Here is a 23,089-nt window from a genome sequence, read left to right as displayed (position 1 = left end):
GACGGCCAGAGGGGTCCGCGTGGCGAGGTTCAGGCAGTCTGCGATTTGATCATTTTCTTTGTGTGACCAGTTCTGACCTTTTGAGGCCTTGATCACCTCGAGTCTCTCGTTAATAAACGAGTTTTATTCTTTTATCTAAACCGGTGTCTTTTGATTGCAGGGCTTGGGGGAATCTCGGCTCCGGCTTAACGACGGCTGGTGCCTTTCCCAGTTCCTTGGATACAGTGACGACTTGAGGCGCTTGCCCTGGCCAAGGGGGGCTCGAGCAGTGTCGGACGCACGTTTCTGGGGGGCAAGGCTGGGGCGATTGGCAGGCGCCTCCCTGGGTACGGCCCACGAGTGGCTGGGGGATCGTTCACGTCATGTAACAGGGCGTGCCGTCCCGTGCTGATTTCTGTGCGAGACAGAGCAGCATGAGTGGTATCTGGAGCTAGAGAGTTAAGGGGTCCCAACATTTCCACGGGCCGGATGGTACCGTGGGGGATGTCAGACCCACACCCCACGCCTGCTGGAAGGGCCGGGATTCGGGGGGGGGGGGGGCGTAGGGTCTGCTAGCTTGGCCTGCTGCTTCCAAGGAGAGCTGGTTTTGGGGGGGTGAGAATCAGCTGGGGGGGCCGTGCTTATCTTTTCTCCCCCCCAAGATCCTGCTGGGGGAGGGATTGTGTAGGGGGAGGTGTGGGATAATCAAGGAGGCCCCGGACAAGGCCAGGTGCTTTACCCCAAGAGGACTTGGAGGCATTTACGGGGGGGGGGGGGGAAGGATTCTGCAGAGGAACCCCCGGACTCAATCCAACACGGGCCAAACCCTGGGCTTTGCAGAGAGGGGGCCAACCAGGCCCGGGATGAGTGTGTGGCACGCACGGCTGTGAGACTTATGTGTGTGTGTGGGGGGGGAGAGGGGGCTGTGAGTGTGAGACGTGGTGGGGGAGAGAGAGACACACTCCAGCGTGCAAAGGACACGTGCGTGTGGGTGCCCAAGGCCCATGTGTGCGAAGGAGGTGGATGCAGGTGTTAGTGGGCCTGGCACAAGCGGCTGTGAGTGAGTGTCAGGGCCAGACGGGGGCCCAGCCAGATGGGGGCCCAGCCCAGACGGGGGCAGAAGGACGTCACTGAGCGAGGGATGAGCAGGGTGTGTGTGAGAGACACTAAGTCGTGTGCAACACGCACACAAAAGTGCAAAATGCCTGGGGCCAGGTGGGGGGTGTTCTCTCCCCAGCTCTGGGGTGGGAGGGTGCAGTGGTCAGGGCAGGGGGGCTAGGATGCCTGGGTTCTCTCCCTAGGGCAGGGTGGCGGGTTGTGCTTGGTGGTCAGAACTGGGGGGAGGGGCTGGAGGCCAGGATGCCTGGGTTCTTTCCCTGGGTTGGGGTGGGGGTGGGAGATGGGGAACTGGGGTGGGGAGAGGGCCCAGGACGCCTGGGTTCTCTCCCTAGGTCTGGAGGGGAGGGGAGTCTGCTGCTGCAGGAGGGGCTGGGGGCCAGGGCGCCCGTGCTCTCTCCAGGCTCAGGGAGGGGAGTGGGGTCTAGTGGTTAGGGCAGGGTGGGGGAAGGTTCTGGGGAGCAGGACTCCTGGGTTCTTTTCTCTTCCCAGGTTGGAGGGAAGAGTGGGGTCTAGTGAGGGAAGGTTGGGGGCCAAGATGCCTGGGTTCTCTCCTGGCTCGTGTGGGGCTGGGGCTGGGGCTGCGGGGGCAGGACGCCTGGGTTCTCGCCTGGCTCCGGTGGTGGGGGGCGTAGGACGCCTGGGTTCTCTCCTGGCTATTGTGGGGGCAGGACGCCGGGGTTCTCTCCTGGCTCCGGTGCGGCTGGGGCTGGGGCTGCGGGGGCAGGACGCCTGGGTTCTCGTCTGGCTCCGGTGGTGGGGGGCGTAGGACGCCTGGGTTCTCTCCCGGCTCTTGGTGGAGGGCAGGACGCCTGGGTTCTCTCCCGGCCTGGCCTTCCCTTCCCCCGGCGGCGGCTGCAGCTGGGCGGCGCAGGGGGGGAGCTGGGCGCTGGGCCCGGCCTCGCCTCCCCGGCTGGCTCCGTCTTCGGTCGCCGCTTCCCAGCCCGGCCCGGGCCCGGCCCCGGCCCCGGCCTGGCCGCGTGGGGACCCTCCGCGGTGAGTCCGGCCCCGGCCCGCGGCGACTGTGGGGTGAATTGGCAGGGAGTGGGGATCGGGGTGTGTGTGGGGGGGTGGGGGTAGATCTGTGGAGCAGAACTGGGCTATGGGGGTGGGGGAGCTGGGGACAGGATGGGGTGGGGGTAGATCTGTGGGGCAGGGCTGGGCTATGGGGTGGGGGTAGATCTGTGGGGCGGGGCTGGGATATGGGGTTAGATGTGTGGGATGAACGGGCAGAGAGTGGGGGTTGGGGTGTGTGGGGGGTAGATCTGTGGGGCTGGGCTGTGATATGGGGTGGGGGGCGCTGGGGATAGGCGGGGGGTAAATGTGTGGGGCAGGAGTGGGGTGTAAATGGGCAGGGCTGGGGTGTGGGGGGAGTGGGGTAGATTTGTGGGCATGGGATGTGGGGTGGGAGAGCTGGGGCCAGGATGGGTGGGGGTAGATCTGTGGGGCAGGGCTGGGATATGGGGCTTGGGTTGCTGGGGATAGATGTGTGGGGTGAATGGGCAGGGAGTGGGGTTTGGGGTGTGTGGGGGAAGCTGGGTACAGGTGGGGGGTAAATGTGTGGGGTGTGGAGGTGAATGGGCAGGGCTGGGATATGGGGGGAGTGGGGTAGATCTGTGGGGCTGGGATATGGGGTGGGAGAGCTGGGGACAGGATGGGGTGGGGGTAGATCTGTGGGGCAGGGCTGGGCTATGGGGTGGGAGTAGATCTGTGGGGCAGGGATCTGAAATGCAGCAACCTAGGCCCAGACCCTCACAGCTGCTGCCGGATGGTTGAGCTGGACCCCAAAACGGCCATCGTCTGGCCTCTTTCCTGGCTGAAGGGAACGTGCCCCCCCATGCTCTGAGCACGCCCCCACCCCGAGTGCTGAGGGCCGGCCCCTAGGATGGGGTAGGATGTGGAGGGGGTGGGGGTGGGGGGGGCTTGTGAGGGGAGACTGTCACTTCCCCGTTAGCGCTGAACGCGCTGGCTGGGATCGGCTGCTGGCCGGGACAGAACCCAGGTTCTGCCAGCCCAGTGCCCCCTCAGCTGGGCCACTGAGTTGCAACTTGCTCTGGGGTGGGGCACGCCTGGGCAGGGCAGCTGGTCTTACAGGGATCCCTCATCTGGTGCTGAGAGGCAGCCACTTCTGGGGTGGGGAGCGGGCGGCTGTTTATACACGGATCCATTGCCCGGCCCTGAGACGCAGCCACTTCTGGGGTAGGATGCAGGGGTCCGGGGGTCCCAGCGGTGGGGTGGGGGACACAGCCTGGGTCTGGGCTCTAACGAACTCTCTCCCTTCAGTGCAGGCCGGATGCTCCCCGTCCCCACCATGAGTGAGCTGGGGTCGCCCCACCCCAGCAGAGACCCCCCAGCCATCTTCCGGTCCCAGCCGGGCCCCCTGACACCTTCCCGAGTCCTCTGAGCCCTCGGCCCCGTCATGTCCCAGGCCGGAGAGGGGCCGGACCAAGCGGCCCGGCCCAAGGAAAGGTCAGGCGAGGCCGGGGGCCGGCGCAGCGGACGCAGGCGGGCAAAGCTCCCGGAGACCCCGGCGGGGCGGGACCCAGAGGGGGCAGAGCCGGGCCGGGGGTCGGGGCGCTCGCTGCGGCAGAGGATCCGGGACGCGGTGGGCCAGTGTTTCCCCATCAAGGGGCCCGGCGGGCCCCGCGCCCCGGAGTTCTCCCCCTCCCAGCGCAAGATCCACCTGCGGGAGCTGATGCTGGAGACCTGCCCCTTCCCGCCCGGCTCGGAGCTGGCCCGCAAGTGGAACCTCATCAAGCAGCACACGGCCCCCGTCTCGGCCCAGGAGGGCCTGGCTTGCGGCGGGGCGGGGCCGGCAGAGGACGAGGACGACCGGCTGCGGGAGAGGAGGCGCATCAGCATCGAGCAGGGGGTGGAGCCGCCCCCGGACGCCATGATCCACACCTTCGAGGCCAGGGCGCAGATCAACCCGCTCTACAAATTGGGGCCCAAGCTGGCCCCCGGCATGAACGAACTGGCCGGGGACAACCGGGCCACCCTGGCCCCCCAGGAGGAAGAGGAGGAGGAGGTGGTGGCGGCCCCCGAACCGGAGCTCCGCGTTCACACCCAGATCGACTACATCCACTGCCTGGTGCCGGATCTGCTGCAGCTGACCCGGCTGGCCTGCTACTGGGGGGTGATGGATCGCTACCAGGCCGAGGCCCTGCTGGAGGGGAAGCCGGAAGGGACCTTCCTGCTGCGGGATTCGGCCCAGGAGGATTATCTCTTCTCGGTCAGCTTCCGGCGGTACGGCCGCTCGCTCCACGCCCGCGTCGAGCAGTGGAATTATAACTTCAGCTTCGACGTGCACGACCCCGGCGTCTTCCACGCCCCCACCGTCTCGGGCCTGCTGGAGCGCTACAAGGACCCCAGCACCTGCATGTTCTTCGAGCCCCTGCTCTCCCGCCCCGTGCGCCGGCCCTTCCCCTTCGCCCTGCAGCACCTGTGCCGGGCCGTGGTGGCCGGCTGCACCTCCTACGATGGCATCGGCCGCCTGCCCATCCCCGGCGCGCTCCAGGAGTACCTCAAGGAATACCACTACAAGCAGAAGGTGCGGGTTCGGCGGCTGGACACCTGCTGGAACTGAGCCCCGCACCCAGCGCCCTGCCTTTGGGCCTCTGGGCCACAGCCCAAGTACGAGGGGCTTGGGCTTGGCTCCGGGCCGATACGGGGCCGTATTGCCCGTAAACTTTCCGCCTTTACAGCAGGTTCTGGGCCCCCCCGGTGCTCTGGGACTGTCGGCCTCAGCGGGGGGGGGGGGGGGCAGAACCATGTGTCCCAATTGCCGTTCCACCCACGGGGCTAGGAGGGGGAAACTTCGTTAAAGGAGCCCCTGCCCCAATCCTGGCTGGGGGGGAAGAGGCAGCCGGAGCCTCAATCAGCTGTTTTATTGAAAGGGGCCGGGCTGCTGGAATAAAGTCATGTTGCTGTGACTGTAAGAGGCCCCTGCGGTCGTGTCTCCGGGCTGTAGCAGGGATGGGGGTGCCCAGCTCTGGCCCTCAGCCCCCGCCGATAGCTGGGAAAGGGGGTGGGCTGCTGCCAGATGATTTGGGGGTTCTCAGCCACACGGGAACATTGTGGCTGCAGGGCGCCCGGGGCTACAGCACTGGGCTGTCTGCTCCGGCTAGTGGGCAGGGAGAGGCTGCCTTCGTCGGCCCTGGCTCCAGCTGGGATGAAACCCCTCAACTGAGAAAAATAGGGACAGCGGTTGGGATCTGGTGCAATGCTCAACCCTGACCCACTCCCCATCACCCCCTATTCCAGCCCTAAGCTCCATACCCCGACCTGGATTTTCACTGGAGGTTGGCCCCTCATAAAGGGGAGCAACCCACCTGGCTCGGTTCCTTTGGAGGCCACGTGGTGGGATCCCAGCTCTCCAAGAGGGGGTGGGGGGGGGGAAAGAGACCCATTCCTTGGTCTGCTCCCACTTTGTCCCCTGCCACCGATCCCCCTGCCCTGGCCGCGCAATACAAGAGCATCCTATGTACCATTCTCTGGGCTGCATGAACGGGCATCTCGCACTGGAGTAGAGGGGTTCTTTCCCTTCCGTGTTTGCTGCTGGTGCAGCCGCTGCTGGGATCCGGTGTCCGGTTCTGGTGCCCACAATTGGAGAAAGACATTGATCAATTGGAGAGGGGTCAGAGAAGAGCCACGAGAATGATCAAAGGGTTAGCAAACCTGCCTGGTAGTGAGAGACTCCAGGAGCAGAAATGACTGAGCTCAACAAAGAGAAGGTGAAGGGGTGACCTGCCCAGGGAACGAGTATTTAATCAAGGGCTCGTCAATCCAGCAGAGGAAGGTCGAACACAACCCACTGGCTGGAAGTTGAAGCTGGACAACTTCAGACAGGAAAGGGGTCAGTTTTGAATGGTGAGAGTCATTAATCTCTGGCACAATTGAGCGAGGGTTGAGGTGGATTCTCCAACGTGGCCTGTTTTTAAAAGAAGCTGGGGTGTTTTTTTAACAGCTCTGCATTGGGAATTATTCGGGGCAGATCTCAGGCCTATTACACGGGAAGTCACCCACTAGCTGCTCACACTGGCCCCTGCCGGCCTTGGGATCTTGGTGGTCTCTGCCTGCAGGAGCCAGATCCTTCCTCCAAAGGGGTGGGAGAAAACAGACAAAACTGCCCCCTTCGTAGATTCTGAGAGGTGGCTGGGAGCAAATTCACCAGCAGCCCCCCAACCTCCATGCGTCTTTCACTCCACCACCTGCTCCCAGGCAGGGAACCAGGCCCCTTGGCAAGGGAACGATCCCAGGACTGATCTCCAGGGCAGCAAATGACTCACGGGCCAGCAGCTGGTCCATAGCCCGCCCCACCCTTGCAGCTATTGGGGTCCAGAGGATTTTGACCATGGGATTCCCAGCCTGCTCTAGGTTTGGGGAGCAGGGGTGTCTCCCCCTTCCAGAGACACCCCTTGAGTTGTTTATAAGCCTCCATTTTTCTGCACCTGGCCCGGCACCATCTCAGCTCAACTGCGGGGCCTAGAGCCACCTGGCCCTGGGGGTGTGGGGTGAGACAAGACCTGGCTTCCCCCCATCTTCCTCCAGGGCAGCCCCACAATCCACCACCCGCCTTAGGGACACTTCAGACAGGAAACTGGGACCCGCTTCCAGGCAGGCAGGCAGCTATGGGGGGGAAGTTAATGACCCAGGACAGGTTTGTTCCACCTCTTTGGGGGCAGGGGGTGTGGTGGGAGCCGCAATCCAGGAATGAGGATCAGAGCCCTCACCCCAAGGTCTCTCACCCCCAGCTTCGAAAGAAGGGAGCAATGCCAAGGCAGAGCTGCGGAGAGAGGGAGAGGTGCCAGGGTGGTGTAGGACACAGGCCTGTTCCAAGACCAGCGAGTGAATTTGTGGGCAAGGGGCGAACCACTGCCCTGGTTTCCTGAAGCGCCGAGCTCTCTGCCAGCGCACTCAGGCCCCCGGGGCTAGGCTCCCACCCCCAGCCTCAAGAGTCTGCTCCAACCCGGGGAGCGGGGCCGGTTCCAGCCCCGCAGAGCCAGGCAAGGGGCAGTCCGGCCTTGCGGGGCTCGGGCCAGGTGGCGCTATGCCCAGCAGGGGTTAGTGCCTGAGCAATGGCTGGAAGGCCCAGGGAGCTGGGCACCGTGACACGTGCAAGCTGGCACAGTCCTGCCCCATGCGGCAGTACGAGCATCAGCTGGGCACGGGGGGGCCCTACCGAGAAGAACCTCGAGTTGGGGCCCAGGGTTCAACACGATGCCAGCTAGGAGCCAGGCACCGAGTGCGCTGAACGGGGCTGGCCCGAGACGGCTCCCACCCCGGCAAGCAGGTGCACCGCAGCAGCAAGGGGCCCCGCTGGAGGCAGAGCTGGGATGGGGGGGTGGGGGGGGGGTTAAGGCTCAGCCTAGGGGGGTTGACAGCATGGGGGAGGGAGAGCAGAGGGGTTCTGCCCAAGGACCCCTCGTTACAGCCCAGCTCCGTCAATCCCAGCCTGTTTGGCAAAAAGCAGCTGAAAGCCCCCCCATCGTTCGGCACTGACAGGCTGCGGGGGAGTCTCAAGGGCCCGTTCGTCCCCGCAGCTCAGACTACATCTACCACAATGCACCACAGAGTCCCTGCCCCAGTGCACAGTGGGAGATGTAGTTCATCCGGGAGAGTGAAAGGAGGACAGGCAGCTGCCAGAGGATGACGCCTGGGGCCAAGGGCAGGCGAGCCCCCGAAAACACAGAGCTTTCTGGCCCCACAAAGCTAAATTTTGCCTGCAAACTTTTTTTTTGGGGGGGGGGGGGGGAGAAGAGAATCACTGTTGAAAACCCCATTTTCTGCCCCAAGACAGTTTGGACGAAGCAGCCCAGAGTAGGGGGACACAGCAGAGGACCTTGGCAACTGCTACTGCAGAGACAAAACCGCTCAGGATCACAGAGAGGAGAAAAAAAGCCACCGTCAGGCCTTACACATGAGCAGAGATGCTGCCGTCCCAGGCTCTCCTCTCGGGAAGCCAAGCCAGTCCCCAGCGGTGCCCAGAGCAACAGCCTCTGGCACAAGGGGGGCAGGCCCCGAGGTGGGGGAGACGCTAAAGGCCAGGCACAGCAGACAGGATTCACCTAAACAGCTGGGTCCCTCCTACCGCTCCCCCGGCGCTTGCCCTGCACAGGGAAGGAACAAAATACAATCAGTGCCCTGCCCTCCCCGCTAGCGAAGGCCTCAAAATCTTGGTCTTAAAAAGACCTGATGGTGCCCAGATCTCCAGCCCAGAGTGCTCCAGGCGTTTAAGTGGTGAACCACAGCTCACCAGCGCTCTAACCACTGGACCAGCTGTCCCACCCTGGCTCTTACCTTTGTAAAGAAATACTCCCCCCCCCGCGAACCCCCCCAACAAATCAAGAATAAAAAGCAGGGTTACAAAATAAGTACAACTTTATCAGAGAGGGTTTGGGGGTGTTTCCACGGGGTGGTCTCGTACTTGGTTCAGGGGCAGGTTCTTTCACACGGTCAGACAGCGAGAGGCAGGGGCGCAGCGAGACAAAGCCAGCGAACACGGGCTGCCGGGTTTGGTTTTTTGGTTTTTGTTTTTTTTTTTTGTAAAATTTTTTTTTTCCGTTTTGTTTTTTAATAACGTATTCATGGTTACCAGCCATAGTCATAACAAAAGTTATTCATAATAAAATGTATCTAAAATAACATTTCTATCTGAAACAGGAACCTTGTCTCTACTGTAGAAATAGATCGGGGAGGGGGGGTTTGCCCCAGTTGGGGGTGGGGTTGTTTTTTGTACACACTACTATGCGGTATATACTTTGGAAAGGCCTTTAACATTTAAACAGGTAGAAGGGGGAAATTTCTTTTGTACCAGTGGGAGGGGCTCAGCCTGTGGGGCTCATCTACTTTGGGGCATGCGTCTCCCCCCACGCTGTAGAGAGATCCGGGGAGACAAGGGACTTTTTGTCCCAGGGCATCTTTCTGGAAAGAGACAAACTTGTACCGAGGTCTGGGCAGGACCCTGCTCCTCTCTCCCCCCAAAATAAATCCATGGGGCTCTCACGAAGCCCAGTCCTCCCCCAGATTCTCCCCTGCCCCCCCCTCAAAGCCCTGGTGTGAACTTCACCCCAGAGTCCCCTCCGCTGCCCCTGAACGCCTGAGGATACCACAAGCCTCGGGGTGACCCCGGTTCTCCGCTGGACGTGGCCCTTTTCACCAGTGCCGCTCCCCTGTTGAAACAGCATTATCTGCGCCCGCCGTTGCCCGGGTATCATTGTCGGCGCAAGGTGGTGGAGAAACAGGGGCCCCTTCCCCTAAGCACAGCCAGGCCCGCACCCTTCGGCGCCTCATGGGAGCAGAGCTCGGGGAAGGGAACATTTGGAAGGTTTTAAATCTATTTGTTTTTTAAAAATGAGCGGCAAATCAGAAGGAGAAAAAAAAAAAAAGTTAATCCAATCAAAAGGGGGGGTTGGGATGGGTAAAAGCCACACCCCCTGCCCACAGGCTCCTCCCACCCCCCCAGCCCATGTAGTGTTTTTTGTTTTACACACATGCACACGCACACACAAAGCTTGGGGCTTAGGGGAGGGCTCGCTCCTGCCTAATGCCCTGCCCCTGCCCCCCCGAGCTCAGCAGGGCTCAATCCTCATCTCCCCTCACACCCCATCAAGGCATCTAAGGAACAGCTCTGTCCCCGCTGCCCCCCAAACCCAGCGGTGTGTGTGTGTCTTCCAGACCACCCCAAAGGGGCTTGCAAACAACCCCCTGCTTCACAGCCCTTTCTCAGTCCCCGGCAAGTTCATTAGCATCGTGAGCGCCCCGCACTGTCCTGTGCGGCCCCCGGCCAGGAAGGGGTGCTCTAACCCGGCTGCCCGAGCTCAGTCTGACGGCGCTGCCCACACAGACGAGCTCCGGGCAGGGAGAGGCGACCCACATGCAGAGCCCAACAGGGGGGAGCCGCCAATTCATCCAGGCGGGTCTGCCCTGTGCGGGCACAGCCTTCCCAGCCTATGCTAGAGGCACACACACCGGTGGGGGGGGGAGGGGGAGGGCAGACACCCCCCCCCCCCCACCTATCAACCGAGCTGACCCTCGAGGGCCCCAGATGCAGCCAAACCAAACACCCACCAACCTTCTAATGCTTCAATCATGTAACCCTTATAATTCCCACGGGGGGGGGGGGGGGGGGGAGAGGGGAATACACCCCAGGAGAAGACGCCCAAAGGGTTAAATACCCTCCAATGCTCCAACCCCTCCCTCCCAGGTATCCCCATCACCCCCTACCCCCTCTCTTCAGCCCCAACCCAACACCCCTTCTCTGGGGCGTGGCTTCTTTCCCTGAATCCACCACTTGCCCTATGGGGGAGGGCATGGACCCCTCAAAGGCCACACCCCCAGCCACCCTCTTATGGGGGAGGACATGGCCCTCCTTCAAAGGCCACGCCCCCAAGTAGTCACAGGGGTGGGGTGGGGAGTTACAGGCACTTAATAACAGTTCCAGAAGAGTTCTTGGCCCCATCTGTGGAGGTGTTTCTCCCCAGCCCGCCCCCCATCGCAGGGATCAGGTGCGAAAAGCAGGCAGGAGGCGAACCCGGAAGAAACCAGCTCGCCAGGTTAGCCCCCCTGGTGCCTTTCGTGGCAACCAGCATCGGCCCAGAGCAGCCGGCCTGCCCCGGGGGGTGGGGAGGAAAGTGAATCAGATGCGCTGTATCCCCCCCTTCTCCACTACTCCCTCTCAGGAGCGTTTTTCCCCATGCTGAGAAAGGATGGGTGGGGGGGGGGGGGGAGAGGGGGCGGGAGGACACACACACATGCGTGACCCAAGATCCTGCTGCTTCTGGCTTCGTTACCCTGGGAGTTACAGGATGCAGCTCAGTATTAAACCATAGTTAAAGTAATAATAAAGTAGAAAAATATTAGAACATATAAGATGGTAAGATTGTAGTGAGAGCTTCTTCCAACCCCCGCGCCGTGACGGAGCTGATGGCAAACGCCGGGGGAGGGCAGGAGGGGGGTGGGGTGGAAGATTCAACCACCCCTTTAAGCACCCCCCCCAAAAAAAAATAAAAATAAAGAGAACCCCCTAAAGCTTCTCAGGAACCACGGATCCCCGAGGCTGGTCAGATGGTGGAGGTCTTGTCGGTGCCATCTGTTAGGAGAGAAAACAGGACCAGAGTGTGTTGAGTGTCGAGGCGGAAGGGGACGAGTCATCGTCCTGTGGCCAAGTTCGGGGCAAGGGCATTCATAAGGGGCCAGTGATTCCGCGTGCCTGGCGGCAGCTCCACTCACAACACAGAGACACCAGGAATTTGCTGAGCCCCCCAAACGCCAAGAGTAGCGGGAGGTCTTGGCCCAGGGTTTTGCTGCCGACTACGCCAGCTATGTGCTGGGTTCTGTCACAGGAGCCCCATTGCAGACAAGGTCACTGCTAGATACATGCGCCCCATGCGTCTGGCTGCGATCTAGGGCTGTGAGAGCATCGCCCACCCTGGGACGGGGGTCAAGGGGAGGGATCGGGCCCCATCTCAGTCTCCCGGGGACCTGCTGGCTTGTAACCCCCTTGAACACCCTCCCATCCCCGGGCGGACCCTGCGTCTCACCGCCCAGCGCGTGCTCCGTCATGCTCAGGCACAGCGACTCCAGCGTGGGGTTGATCTCCAGGTCTGTTCCAGGGATCTGGCAATCTAGAGAGGGGGGCCGGAGGAACGGGATTAGCCATGTGGCCCCCACACTCTCTGATGGGCAATGGAAACTGGATTCATGCAGCACTCATGACCGCCCTGGCCCACCCAGCAAGGTGGCAGCTTTGAGCCTCATTCCGTTATTAACCCCTGCGCTGCCAACTTCTCCACTGAAAAATGGTCAGTGATGGAGAATCCAGTAATTGGGCTGGGAATAGAACCCAGGAGTCCTGGGTTCCAGCTCCCACTGCACCCCACTCCCCTCCCAGAACCAGGGATAGAACCCAGGAGTCCTGGTTCCCAGACTCCACTGCTCTAACCCACTAGACCCCACGCCCCTCCCAGAACCAGGAATAGAACCCAGGAGTCCTGACTTGCAGCAGATGGACGCTACTTGCCAACACGTGCAGCCTGCTCTGGGGAGGAGCATGGCAGGCTTACACCCCACAGCCAGAGAGGAGGAGGAGGAGAGCGAGTTTGCAGCAGATGGCCTCCTGCGGACCTGAGCTGGGCAGAACAGTCTCTCCAAGAACATCTCCTGTCTTGAGTCTGCCAAGGGCTGGTACCAGAAGGAGAGCGACCAGGCTACTCACCCTGGGGGAACATGATGATGGCCTGCGGGGACGTGTGGACGGGTAGCGAATGGGTGCGCTGGACCGAGCTGCGGCTCTGGCCGGGCATGCTGTTGCTGCCCCCGGGATTGGCGAACCACAGGTTCTGCGGCGAGAGGGGAAGACGGGCTAGATGATGCAGGAGCCTGGCACAGAATAGCTGGCTCCCCCAGGCTCACCCGCGCCAGCCTGGCACACGGGGGATCCGGAGACAACGTTCCATAGCAGCAAAGGATTGGGGCGGCTCCGAGTCACGCTCCCCTGGAAGGAACAGCGGGCTGACGCCACGCTGGGACAGGGGGCTGGCCTCCCGCGTCAGAGCGAGTCACAAGGCCCTTCTGCAAAAGGGGGAAGGCCCTGGTGCCCCCCAGGGGCGGGGAGGTGACACTGCAAGGGGAGAGCCCAGCTTGATTCTGCAATCCCAGGGCCGTCAGAGAGAACCCCGCTTTTCAACCTCACAGAGCAGCTCTTAACCCTCCCTCCTCCAAACAGGGAGCTCCACCAGGCCATTTAGAGAGCAGAAATTCATTTTAAAAAGGGGGGCCCCCATCAATTTATCCTGCTCTAGCCATTAGATCCCACTCCTTTCCTACAGCCAGGAATGGGGCTCAGAAGTCCCCCCGCCTGCCCTGCTCTAATCACTAGCACTGGGGATAGAACCCAGGAGTCCTGGCTCCCAGTTCCATCTAGGATACCTATCTGGCTTCTGTCACAGTAATACACAAGCACCTCACAATCTAACATATTTGTCCTCAAATGTCCCCTAGCAGGCAGGGCAGATCAATTAACCCCATAATAACATGGAGAAACTGAGGCACAGAGAGACTATGATGGAGAATCTAATGGCTGGTCTGAGAACAGAACCCGGAAGTCCTGACTCCCAGCCCCCCTGCTCTAACCACTAGACCCTACTCCCCTCCCAGAGCTTGGGATTGAACCCAGGAGTCCTGGCTCCCAGCCCTCCGCAGTGGGCCCCACTCCCTTCCCAGCCCTGTGTTCACAGAACTACACGTCTCTCTACAACCTGCTGACCTATACCGACGAGCCCTTCTAGATTGGTACACACTGCTCCCATTCATTGTAAAATCCCCTTTGGCTCGGCTGCGGCTTCAGCCAGAGCCACGGGGAGTCTGGTTCGAGAAACCGGCCCACGCTCGCGGCTAGAGCGACACCACCCGCCCTGCCAGACTCACCTGTCGTCCCTGGCTCCCGATGGGGCTGGTAAGTGCATGCCGAGGCAAGACCCCTCCCATCCCCGCTGGGCTCAGCAGCCCCAGGCGGCTCGGGGGCATGGCTCGAGGGGGCATCTGGAACGGCCGCTGCCCTCTGCGCGCGACACCCACCCCCACAGATCCAGCTATGGGGAGAGAGTTGGAACCAAAGGCCCATCTAGGGGAGGGGAGAAGGTGAAAAAAATAAAGGCCTGTTTTCAAGTCACCAGAGATTCTAGCTACTTGCAGCATCCCTTGGGATCGACCCCGAAACCCCCCCACACACACACAAAATTTCACATGGGACAGGTATTTGAAGCCCCTCCTCCTCCAGCAGCCCACACACCTTAGTGTCTCGGGGCGTTAGACACACCTGGGCCAAGTGATATGTGACGTGTGGCGGGCGGGGGAGCACTAGAGAAGCCTAGAGGATGGGACTGGTTTTCAGATGGTGCTTAGCACCCTCCCACCCTTGTGAAAACAAAGGTCCTTTAATGGCATCTCAAGTGGCCTACCCCACCTGCCACTTGAAAATCTGGCCTCCGCAGAGACAGATTGCCCCTTCGAACCGGGCTTTACCCCTCTCCGCTCCCCCCAGGAGGAGAGGCACAAACTAAACGGGCTTCCCCTGGTTGCAGCCGACGTGGGGATGGATTCCAGCTGGCTACTAGCGGTCAAAAGCATCCCAGCTCCCAGACACAGGAACAGGAAGAGAGCTGGGGACGGCTGACAGGTGACCCAAGCTGCTCAGCCTGCACTGGCGGGCAGCGCAGAGCTGGGCTTCGAAACGCACATGAGCCAGCCATGCCCGCTAGGATTTGTGACCCGCCCGCCCCACAACCCAGCCAGCCCTGTCGGTCATCCCATTCCCTGGGCTCGTCAGGGGAAGGCTTCAGAGCTGGAGCATGTGGGATTTCGTAACGCAATCGTGTTGTTTCTGGGCCCCTGGGAGCGACCAGCCAGCTTCCCAGCCCCCTCAGAGGCGGGGAAGGGCTGGAATTGCGACAAGGAGCGACCTGCCCATAGCTATGACCCCAGAGAGCTGGGAATAGAACCCAGGAGTCCCAACTCCTAGTCCCCGTCCATGCTCTAACTGCTAGGTCCCGCTGCCTCCCTTCCACAGCCATAAATCCTAGTGATCTAAGAGCCAAGTGACTCCAGGCACTGCTGGGACACCCCCACCCCCAATTTATTTATTGGTTGCACCTAGCAACTGCTATTGGGGCCCCATTGTGCTGGGTGCTGCCCAGACAGGCCCTGTTCTGAAGAGCTTAGTCTAAATAGACAGGGTGGAGGGGAAACTGAGGCAGCCTAAGTCACACATCAAGGCAAGAGCTGGGACCAGAACCCAGGTCCCGGAGAGCCTGATCCACTGGGCCATACTGTCTAGCCACCCAGGGGGTGTTATTCAGCACTGTCCCCACTCTGCCCCATACTCCCAGCCTTCATGCTTTCTACAGCTGAGCCCTGAAACCTCGCCACGCCTACCCTTTCTGCTGGCGGTACCCTTGCATGTCGAGCACTGCCTTCCGAGGGAACGCCCGAAGCAGCTTCAGCACCTGCTGCTTCCAGGACAACAGCCTCTTCTTCTGCGTCTCCGTGAATGCCTGCGGCACACAGGGACAGCGCAGTCAGGACGCCGGGCTGGCGCCAGGCCGTAGGAAGGGGGCGGGAGCAGCTGTGGGTAGGAGGGGCACAGAACGGGGGGCACTTTGCTACAGAGAGGGGAGGAAATGGAGGGATTCGAGCACACACCCAGCCCAAAGCAGATGTGTGTGTGGAGGTGCGGGGGTGGGAAAAAGGCCCTTAAATGACCTGCCTGGATCAGTTCAACAGCCCTGGGGCCTGGCCTGCTGGGCACGGCAGAGCAGAACCCCGGAGTCCTGAGGGGACCCAGCAGCCCCCGCCCCTGGACCAGAGGGAGGTTTCCATGCAGACGATACCTCGTGAGTCAGGCACTTCTCTATGAGCTGGAGGTAACTGGTGATGTTCTCCTCATCAGGCCGGGAGACGAGCAGCTGTGTGCACACTGCGAGGAGAGCAGAGGGGTTACTCCCCGGGCCCTTCCAGAGCATCTCCCCTCCTCCCCACCCCCCGGACGTTCAGCATCATGCCCCCTGGAGGTGGGTCGGCAGAGGGGGATGCTGCAGCACACACGAAAAGGGACTCGCCCAAGGACAAGCGGTGAACAAGCAGCAGGGCTGGAAAGAACCCAGGAGTCCTGCCAGTCCCACCATTGCTCTAACCACTCAGTCCCCACTTCCCTGCCCCAGCCAGGAATAGAACCCAGGAGTCCCAACTCCCAAGCCCCCCGCTGCTTTCACCACTAGACCCCACTCCCCACCCACAACTGGAATAGAACCCAGGTCCAGGTCCCCCTGCTCTAACCACTAGACCCCACCTCCCTCCCCCAGCCAGGAATAGAACCCAGGATTCCTGACCACCCACACCTGGAGTCAGGAAGAGAACCCAGGTGTCCTGTACCTAACACACACAGCCAACCTTCCTCAAACCCAGGCGTCCTGTGCCCAGCTCCCGCCCCCTCCCCCAACAGATGAGATAAGTCATCCAGCTTCCCGGCCCCGCCAAGTGGGAGTCAGTGGGACCCATCCACCTGAAACAGGGCTGGAGACATCAGTCAGCCCCAGCCACACATGCCAACTTGAGGGCATGCCCCCAAATCTGTACCGCCCCTATCTGGGAGAGAAGCACCAGCATTCCCTCTAGCATCCCGGGACCCCCACAATGATGAGCTCCCTGAATGCCACTGCGGGAGAGGAAGCGCCCTTCCGGACCAGACGCCCTTACCTTTCCCCATCACCCGGGTGAACTGCCCCGGGATGTCCCCTTCCGCGATGGGTGCTGTGGCCGACTCCCCGTCGCAGGGGGAGGCCGTCTGGGATGGGAAGCCGTCCACCACAGGCTCCTTGTCCTCTGCCCCATTGGTGGCTTTGTCCAGGCCCGGCCTGGGGGCTCCGTGGCGCTCGGGCACCGCCTGCTGCCCCTCCTTGGGCGTGGGCATGGCCTGGAGGGAACTGTATGCTTTGATGGGCGTGATGATTATCTGCTGGAGCTCCTGGAGCGCGTTCCACAGGTTCCCTCCTTCAAGGATGTCCTGCGCGGGGGCCAGGGAAAGGGGGCGGGGAAGATGCCATGAAAAATTAAGGGCAGCTCCACATCTCAAAAAGGACCAAGGGGCTCAGTGGTCCAAGCATCAGGATCATGGGTTCGAGTCCCAGCAGCAGAAAGAGTTGTAGGTAATTTAGGACTTGCAGCCACAAGATCCTGTCTGCCCTGCACGGCACCTGTCCAGAGATCTTGGGTTTTAACCCCAGCAGCCTCGAAGCAAACTCCCCCAGCTGCTGTGCCGTGAACCAGGGGAATAGCCCCTTTCCGCATTGGAGATCAAATCAGTGCGCAGCCCCATGCCCGCTCCCCTCCCGGTGCTCCTGGTTATCCAGGCTTCCAGCTGGTTTCACAGCCAGGGGCACTCCTGGAGCTATGGGAATGCTGGCTAATGCAGAGCCTTTCACCAGTGCAAACCAGCAGTGCCACCCACTACATGAATTCCGGTAGCACCTAGAGGCCCTGACCAAGATCAGGGCTGTGCCCCCCACCCCCCTTTGCACCAGGTGCTGTGCAGGCCCCGAGCGAGAGGCACAGATCCCAAGAAGCTCACAGCCTAAGCAAGGGCTGCAATCCTCATTTTACAGATGAGAGATTCGAGGGGCCTAAAGAAGAGTCAGGAATCAACCCCGGGTCCCAGCTGGGTGCCTTGACCCTGAGGCCTCCAGTTCAGAGCTCGCAGGGGAAGCCAGTGGGTCTTTTACCTTCTCCAGAGACTTGAGAACGCTCTGCCTCTCCCGCAGCTTCTGGATGCTCAGGGCAATTTTGTGCCTGGCTCCTTTGGTCACGTTCTGTGCAGGAAGGAAGACATGTGGGAGTGGAGGCGACAGCCACAGATGCAGCCACCCCCGCCCCTGACAGACTCAGAGACATGCCCTGGGAACAGGTCCCAGCCACAGGTGCCCCCTGGGTGCCACGCAGCCCGAAAGGAACTCGGGGCTCTTCCAGCCATTCCCCCCATGGGTAGGTGGGAATTTCAGGCTCAAGGTATCCAGAGAAGCTCCTGGAATTTAGCAATCAGATCAAATCAGGAGCGAAGTGAAACCTCCAGTGGCGTCTCACCTGCCTGGGCCAGGAGCTATGGGAACGGTGGTAGGTGCCCATGCGTTTATGCAGTCCTGAGAGCTCTCTTCCAGCTCGGGGGTGCAGGAGTGGCCCCCTAAGTCTGTGGAAGACCCATGTCCTACAACACCACAGTCCCCCCGTCCCCTGGCTGGGACCCACAAGGTGGCTGTTGCCCTCAAGAAGCGCACGGTCGAGTGGAGGCTGGGACCCTGCTGTCCCCTCCTCACCTGGGACTCCAGATGCTGCTCCGTGAGGGTCATCATCTCTTCGTACGTCATCTGGGAGAAGAGGGCTGCGTACTTGTGCAGGCGAAGGCTCTTCAGCCACGAGGGGACATCTGTGGAGATGGGAAAGACCAGCCCTTTAGAGCGACCTAGGCTGCCAGCACTGGCCAGGCCTGGGAAAGCTTCCGCGGCCACAGGATGGCGACAGCTCCCGGGACCGCCGGCGTTACGTACCAGTCACTTTGGGGCTCCCCAGACCCAGAGGAGCATACCCCTTTCAAGGCAGGGCCTTCTCAGGTGATAAGGGGTGTGTGTGAGAGAGAGGGTATGTGAAGGGCATTCACATGTGTGTGTGTGTGTGGGGGGGGAACGAGATTACAGACCATGGCTAGCTGATACCCACAGCAAGATTCCCATCATTAGAGCTCTGAAAATCCATGGATATCCGCTTCATATCCGTGGGCCATTTTTGCAGATAGTGGACCGGATGCAGATACAACCACGCAGGGAGCTCTACTCACTGGTGGCACCTGGCTGGGAGGAGGGGGAGGGGGGCCGTCCAGCACCCGCTCGCCACGTCACTTCCTGTCCAGCAGCTCGGGCCCCTCGGGCAGAGCCAGCATCCCCACCATGGCCTAGCCCAGCAGCACTGGCCACGCTCCCAGTCCCAGCCCGCCGGCTCCTGGGATTGGACCCAGTGCCCAACCCCTCCCCCTAACTGTGATGCAACATACACCGCTGCTGCCACGTGCCGTTGCTTGTGAGCCCCTGGGAGCAGCACGCGATGTGACCCCCAACTTCCCCTCTGCACCGCCCCTTCTCCTTGAGACCCCTCCCCCTCCCTTGCTAGAGGGCTTGCTGCTGCAGGTGTGGATACAGGTGAAAGACGGCTAGCGGATCATGGGTTGATCCTGGCAGATGCAGATCCACATTTTTGTATCCGCGCAGGGCTCTACCCGTCACGGAGATAGGAAAGGCTGATCCCCCTTGCTCACCGCTGCCCTTGTCCCCTCCAGCCCCTGGCCAAGCAGCCCTGGTCAAATCGCTGGAAGCCCCCTGGTTACGGCTGCACAGACAGGGGTCTGATCCAGTATGGGAGCCCTGCGTTCCCAATGTCGGCCGGCAGAGTGAGGCAGTCGGGGTTCCCTCCCCAGCACGGGGTTCCCTACCCAGCATGGGGTGACCCCCCTCCCACGCCGTACCTTTCATGCCACTGCCATCCTCCTGGAAGGTGTTGCGGCTGCCGATCTGCTCTTCCGTCTGTTCGCTGCCCGAGGAGGCCACGCTGCTCTGGGGGGACAGGGGCGCGTGGTCCCCCGGGATGAAAGCCTGCCGGGCACACAGCTCATCGGGGCTCATCCACTCGCCAGGGGCCTGCGGGCTGGTGGGGATGAGGGACATGGAGCGCTTGAGCGGGCTGGGGTGGATTTGGCAGGGCAGAGCTGGAAGGGGAAGGCAGAGAATTAACATAGAATCATAGAATATCAGGGTTGGAAGGGACCTCAGGAGGTATCTAGTCCAACTCCCTGCTCAAAAGCAGGACCAATCCCCAATTAAATCATCCCAGCCAGGGCTTTGTCAAGCCTGACCTTAAAAACTTTTAAGGAAGGAGATTCTACCACCTCCCTAGGTAACGCATTCCAGTGTTTCACCACCCTCCTAGTGAAAAAGTTTTTCCTAATATCCAACCTAAACCTCCCCCACTGCAACTTGAGACCATTACTCCTCGTTCTGTCATCTGCTACCACTGAGAATAGTCTAGAACCATCCTCTCTGGAACCACCTCTCAGGTAGTTGAAAGCAGCTATCAAATCCCCCCTCATTCTTCTCTTCTGCAGACTAAACAATCCCAGTTCCTGACAACATTGGGACTGGATCTCCTATCCTACAGGCCTACCAGGGAGGATGAGCGTGGCGCGGAGAGATCAGACACCTACACCTCAGGGCAGCCAATGCCTCACGGCCTTGCGCTCAGAAAGTCCTTCTTAGCCAGGCTCCTGCTCTCTATATTCAGGATACAGCCCCAGAATGGGCCCTGCCCCCCCAGCAAGGCTCCCCCAGAGCCACTTGAGCAGAATTCTCTACACGGCTATGGTGCATTTCATCCAAGGCTCTTGATGCAACTGAGAAGCAGGAGTCAGGACCTCTCCCCGGGAAGTGGCCTGCTCCAGGGCATGCAGAGGATCGACAGCACAACTGAGAACCAAACCCACACCTATCGGGGGGAACTAAAGTGACCACACTCTCTTTGCCAGTCACCCGTGCAGAGGGACGAACAGCAGAAAATGGCTTAGGAGGGTCAATCTGGGCAGGGGGGTTGCATCCGGACTAGGGTGACCAGACAGCAAATATGAAAAAAATCGAGAGGGGGGTGGGGGTGGGGTAGGAGCCTATATAAGAAAAAGACCCCAAAATCGGGACATCTGGTCACCCTAATCTGGACTGACCTGGCATCTGCACTGCTAGGTGCTCTGTCTGCTTCCACAGCATCGTGAAGCAGCCGGGGAGCAGTTCAACCCCCGTCTTGGCTCCCTGCTGTATTTGGAGGCAGTGAAAGGAGGCAGGTATCCTCCACCCCCAGCCACCGCTCTCTCCCGCTCCCTTGCCACGGATCTCCCACTATCCCGAGTGCCCCTGTGGGGGCTGCCAAGGAGCTAGCCAACACCAAGCAGGGGGATGGCAGATGAGCAAGGCAGAGCCCAGTTCGGCCAAGGGACCCAGGTTGTAAGTTACGGCCAGGGCGGTGAAGCAGGTGTGAGGTCTAATCGCCGCTCTGGGATGCAGCTGGTTTTTCCCCTGAAGTCTACAAACCCTGGGCACACCCTCAGAGGCGTTAAAGGGGACGCTGGTAAGTCAAACTCCGTTTTGATTCGTGTTGTTCCTGTTTCTGTGCGAAGAGAACATACGTTTTCTCCCCTCCTACTCCCCGCACAGACACTGGACAGCTGGGGGCTGCAGGGAGGGAAATGCACCTGGAACCGCCCCAATGGGAGGAAGAGGAGACTAAAGGGAAGGAAAAAGCGTCTGAAGGGACGAGTAAATCTGATTAGCTTTAATAATCATTCCTGTTTCTTTAATAGAATTAGAGGCAGTTATTGTGTGTGTGTGTGTGTGTGGGGGGGGTGTCAGTAGGTCACCTCCGAAACTGACACCCGCAGCCGCCCATCTTGACACTTCCCTGACCATCTTCAATCTTCATGTACCTTGCCAGTCCCTGTGGCATCTGTACGTACGTGTAAGCACACCCCCAGCTGCCACGGCACGTAGGACTCCAAGCACTTCAGATGCCCAAAACACTGTGCAAACATTAACTAATGCCCCTTGGGATGGAAGGGCAACCAATATTATCAGCCCCATTTTATAGATGGGGAAACTGAGACACTGGGCACTGACATGCCAAGCCCTGCCTCCTCCATTGTCAGAGCTTAGATTTGATCTGTCATCATCCCCCCTTCCTGGGCACACTCCCACGCCTCCAACCCCCCTGCTGCTTGGGCCTCAAAATATTTTCTTCTGGGGCCTATCAGAAAGCAGGCGCGGACTCTGAGGAGGAAGCATGGCTCAGCTGATAGGGACTCAGAACTCCTGGGTTCTGTTCCCATCTCTCCTGCTGACTAGCCACAGGCAAGTGGCTTTACCCACTCTGTGCCTCAGTTTCCCCAGCTGCATCTCTGTCGAGTATTTTGAGCTCTACAGAAGGCAGCCATGAGAATGATTAGAAAACATGCCTTAGAGAGAGACTCAAGGAACTCAGTCTACACAGTGTAAGGAAAAGGTTAAGAGATGACTTGATCCCAGATTAAGTACCTACATGGGGAACAAATATTTGATCATGGGCTCTTCAAGCTAGCAGACTGGAAATAAGGTTACATTGGCCTCTAAGCTCCTACCTACTGCCCACGCCCCATCCTGTCCCCTCCCCGCCATGTACCTGCATTTGCGTTGCTTCCAATGCTGTTGATGGCAGAGGGCACCGAGCTGGAGGAGTGGAAAGGCAAGTGTCCGTTTTCTCGGGGCAGCTTCTCCTGCCAGCCGTGTCCCAGCTCCCCCATGCCCGAGTCCACCGGGCCCTGCCACTCGTCCGAGCCCTGGCGCGAGTGGTATGCAGTGTCGGGCCGGCCCCTGCCCTGGCCGGAGTAGCCGCTAGACAGGCGTTCCTCAAGGTGGTTGAGCCATAGGGCCAGGGAGTTGCGATCGTCCAGCGTGGTGGCCGGGTGGATGAGGGCGTAGGACAGCAGCTGCCGGCTTTCCTCGATGAACAGGTTGCTCTCGATGGAGTAGGCCAGGACCTTCTGCAATAGCTTCATGTATTCGGACTTGGCTTCCGTGTTGCCAGGCTGTAGCAGGGGCAGGTGAGACAGGAGCAGGGAGACCACCTTGTCCTTCGATTCCTGGTGCCACTGGCTGATGACAGCTGTTTGGGGGAGAGGGGCAGAGAAGGGTGAAGAACAGGAACAAAAGGGAGCCTGCTCCTTCCTCCAGTGGCTTTCACCACAGAGAAATCAATGCAGCCAATTCTGGGGAGGAACAAGACAGCTGGTGAAGGAGTGTGTAGGAACACTCGCAACAGCTTCAGGCAGGGAGATTTGTATCCTACCGAAAGCCACAGTGTGGCATCACCAAGGGGGCTTACCAGAGCCAGATACCTGGAATGATGCCCCGACCCCAGACACGGTGATCTCAAGCAATCCAGGCGATCAGTCTGTGTCCCCCCACAAAATGCCACCACTTCCAGCAACAAAGAGAGCTCCACGGACTTTACAAATGGGGTCTCATTACTCCCACTTTACAGCTGGGGAAACCGAGGCACGGAGAAGGCAGCGACTTGCCCAAGGTCAGCGGCAGAGCTGGGCTCATCAGACCCTGGGTTTAAAGCCCAGTGCTCGATCCACTAGGTCAGGCCACCTCTCCCTGCTGAACTCTTCCGATTTCCTCTGCCCAGAACTAACGGGGTTTGAACTCCCTTCCCCCGCACAGCGTGCGGAACTTAAAGACAGGAATCGATTTGGGCAGGGAGGGTAAAAGAGGGCTTCAAAGGGAGAGGGCGCACCACGCTGAAGCGGACATATTTGTTACGGGCGTAAGGGGCGGGGGGGGGGGCAGTTGAGGGACGTGAGCCGTGGGAGCCTGGCAGA

The 23,089-nt window shown here is 60.4% G+C and overlaps 2 protein-coding genes across 4 annotated transcripts in view; one reads left to right on the top strand and one right to left on the bottom strand.

Moving 5' to 3' along the window:
* Nucleotides 1–1,774: 1,774 nt before the first annotated feature.
* On the top strand, nucleotides 1,775–5,033 carry LOC125628139 (suppressor of cytokine signaling 5). Of its 3 annotated transcripts, none has more exons than XM_075122445.1 (2): nucleotides 1,775–1,792; nucleotides 3,379–5,033. In XM_075122445.1, the coding sequence occupies exon 2, from the start codon at nucleotides 3,515–3,517 to the stop codon at nucleotides 4,679–4,681; it is 1,167 nt and encodes a 388-aa protein (XP_074978546.1). In that variant the 5' UTR covers nucleotides 1,775–1,792; nucleotides 3,379–3,514; the 3' UTR covers nucleotides 4,682–5,033. The 3 variants fall into 3 exon arrangements, with proteins under 3 accessions (XP_074978546.1, XP_048688914.2, XP_048688913.2); XM_048832957.2 differs by lacking the exon at nucleotides 1,775–1,792 and adding an exon at nucleotides 1,829–2,091 and having other exon boundaries at nucleotides 3,384–5,033; XM_048832956.2 differs by lacking the exon at nucleotides 1,775–1,792 and adding an exon at nucleotides 1,829–2,091.
* Nucleotides 5,034–8,457: 3,424 nt separating this feature from the next.
* The window catches only part of SAMD4B (sterile alpha motif domain containing 4B), a 34,587-nt gene continuing 19,955 nt past the window's right edge, over nucleotides 8,458–23,089 (bottom strand). The window contains exons 3-13 of the mRNA XM_048832948.2: nucleotides 21,886–22,368; nucleotides 19,157–19,396; nucleotides 17,958–18,067; nucleotides 17,370–17,456; nucleotides 16,348–16,654; nucleotides 15,483–15,568; nucleotides 15,028–15,146; nucleotides 13,522–13,717; nucleotides 12,311–12,434; nucleotides 11,637–11,720; nucleotides 8,458–11,185 (exon numbers count right to left, since the gene is read on the bottom strand). Coding sequence (XP_048688905.1) covers nucleotides 11,157–11,185; nucleotides 11,637–11,720; nucleotides 12,311–12,434; nucleotides 13,522–13,717; nucleotides 15,028–15,146; nucleotides 15,483–15,568; nucleotides 16,348–16,654; nucleotides 17,370–17,456; nucleotides 17,958–18,067; nucleotides 19,157–19,396; nucleotides 21,886–22,368 — 1,865 coding nt within the window. The 3' untranslated portion in view covers nucleotides 8,458–11,156. The remainder of the gene's footprint in view (nucleotides 11,186–11,636; nucleotides 11,721–12,310; nucleotides 12,435–13,521; nucleotides 13,718–15,027; nucleotides 15,147–15,482; nucleotides 15,569–16,347; nucleotides 16,655–17,369; nucleotides 17,457–17,957; nucleotides 18,068–19,156; nucleotides 19,397–21,885; nucleotides 22,369–23,089) is intronic.

This window comes from Caretta caretta, chromosome 23 (assembly GCF_965140235.1).
Source record: "Caretta caretta isolate rCarCar2 chromosome 23, rCarCar1.hap1, whole genome shotgun sequence".
Classification (NCBI taxonomy): Eukaryota; Metazoa; Chordata; order Testudines; family Cheloniidae; genus Caretta; species Caretta caretta.
Note: the sequence above shows the minus strand (reverse complement) of the source record. Positions and strands in the feature narration are given on the sequence as shown.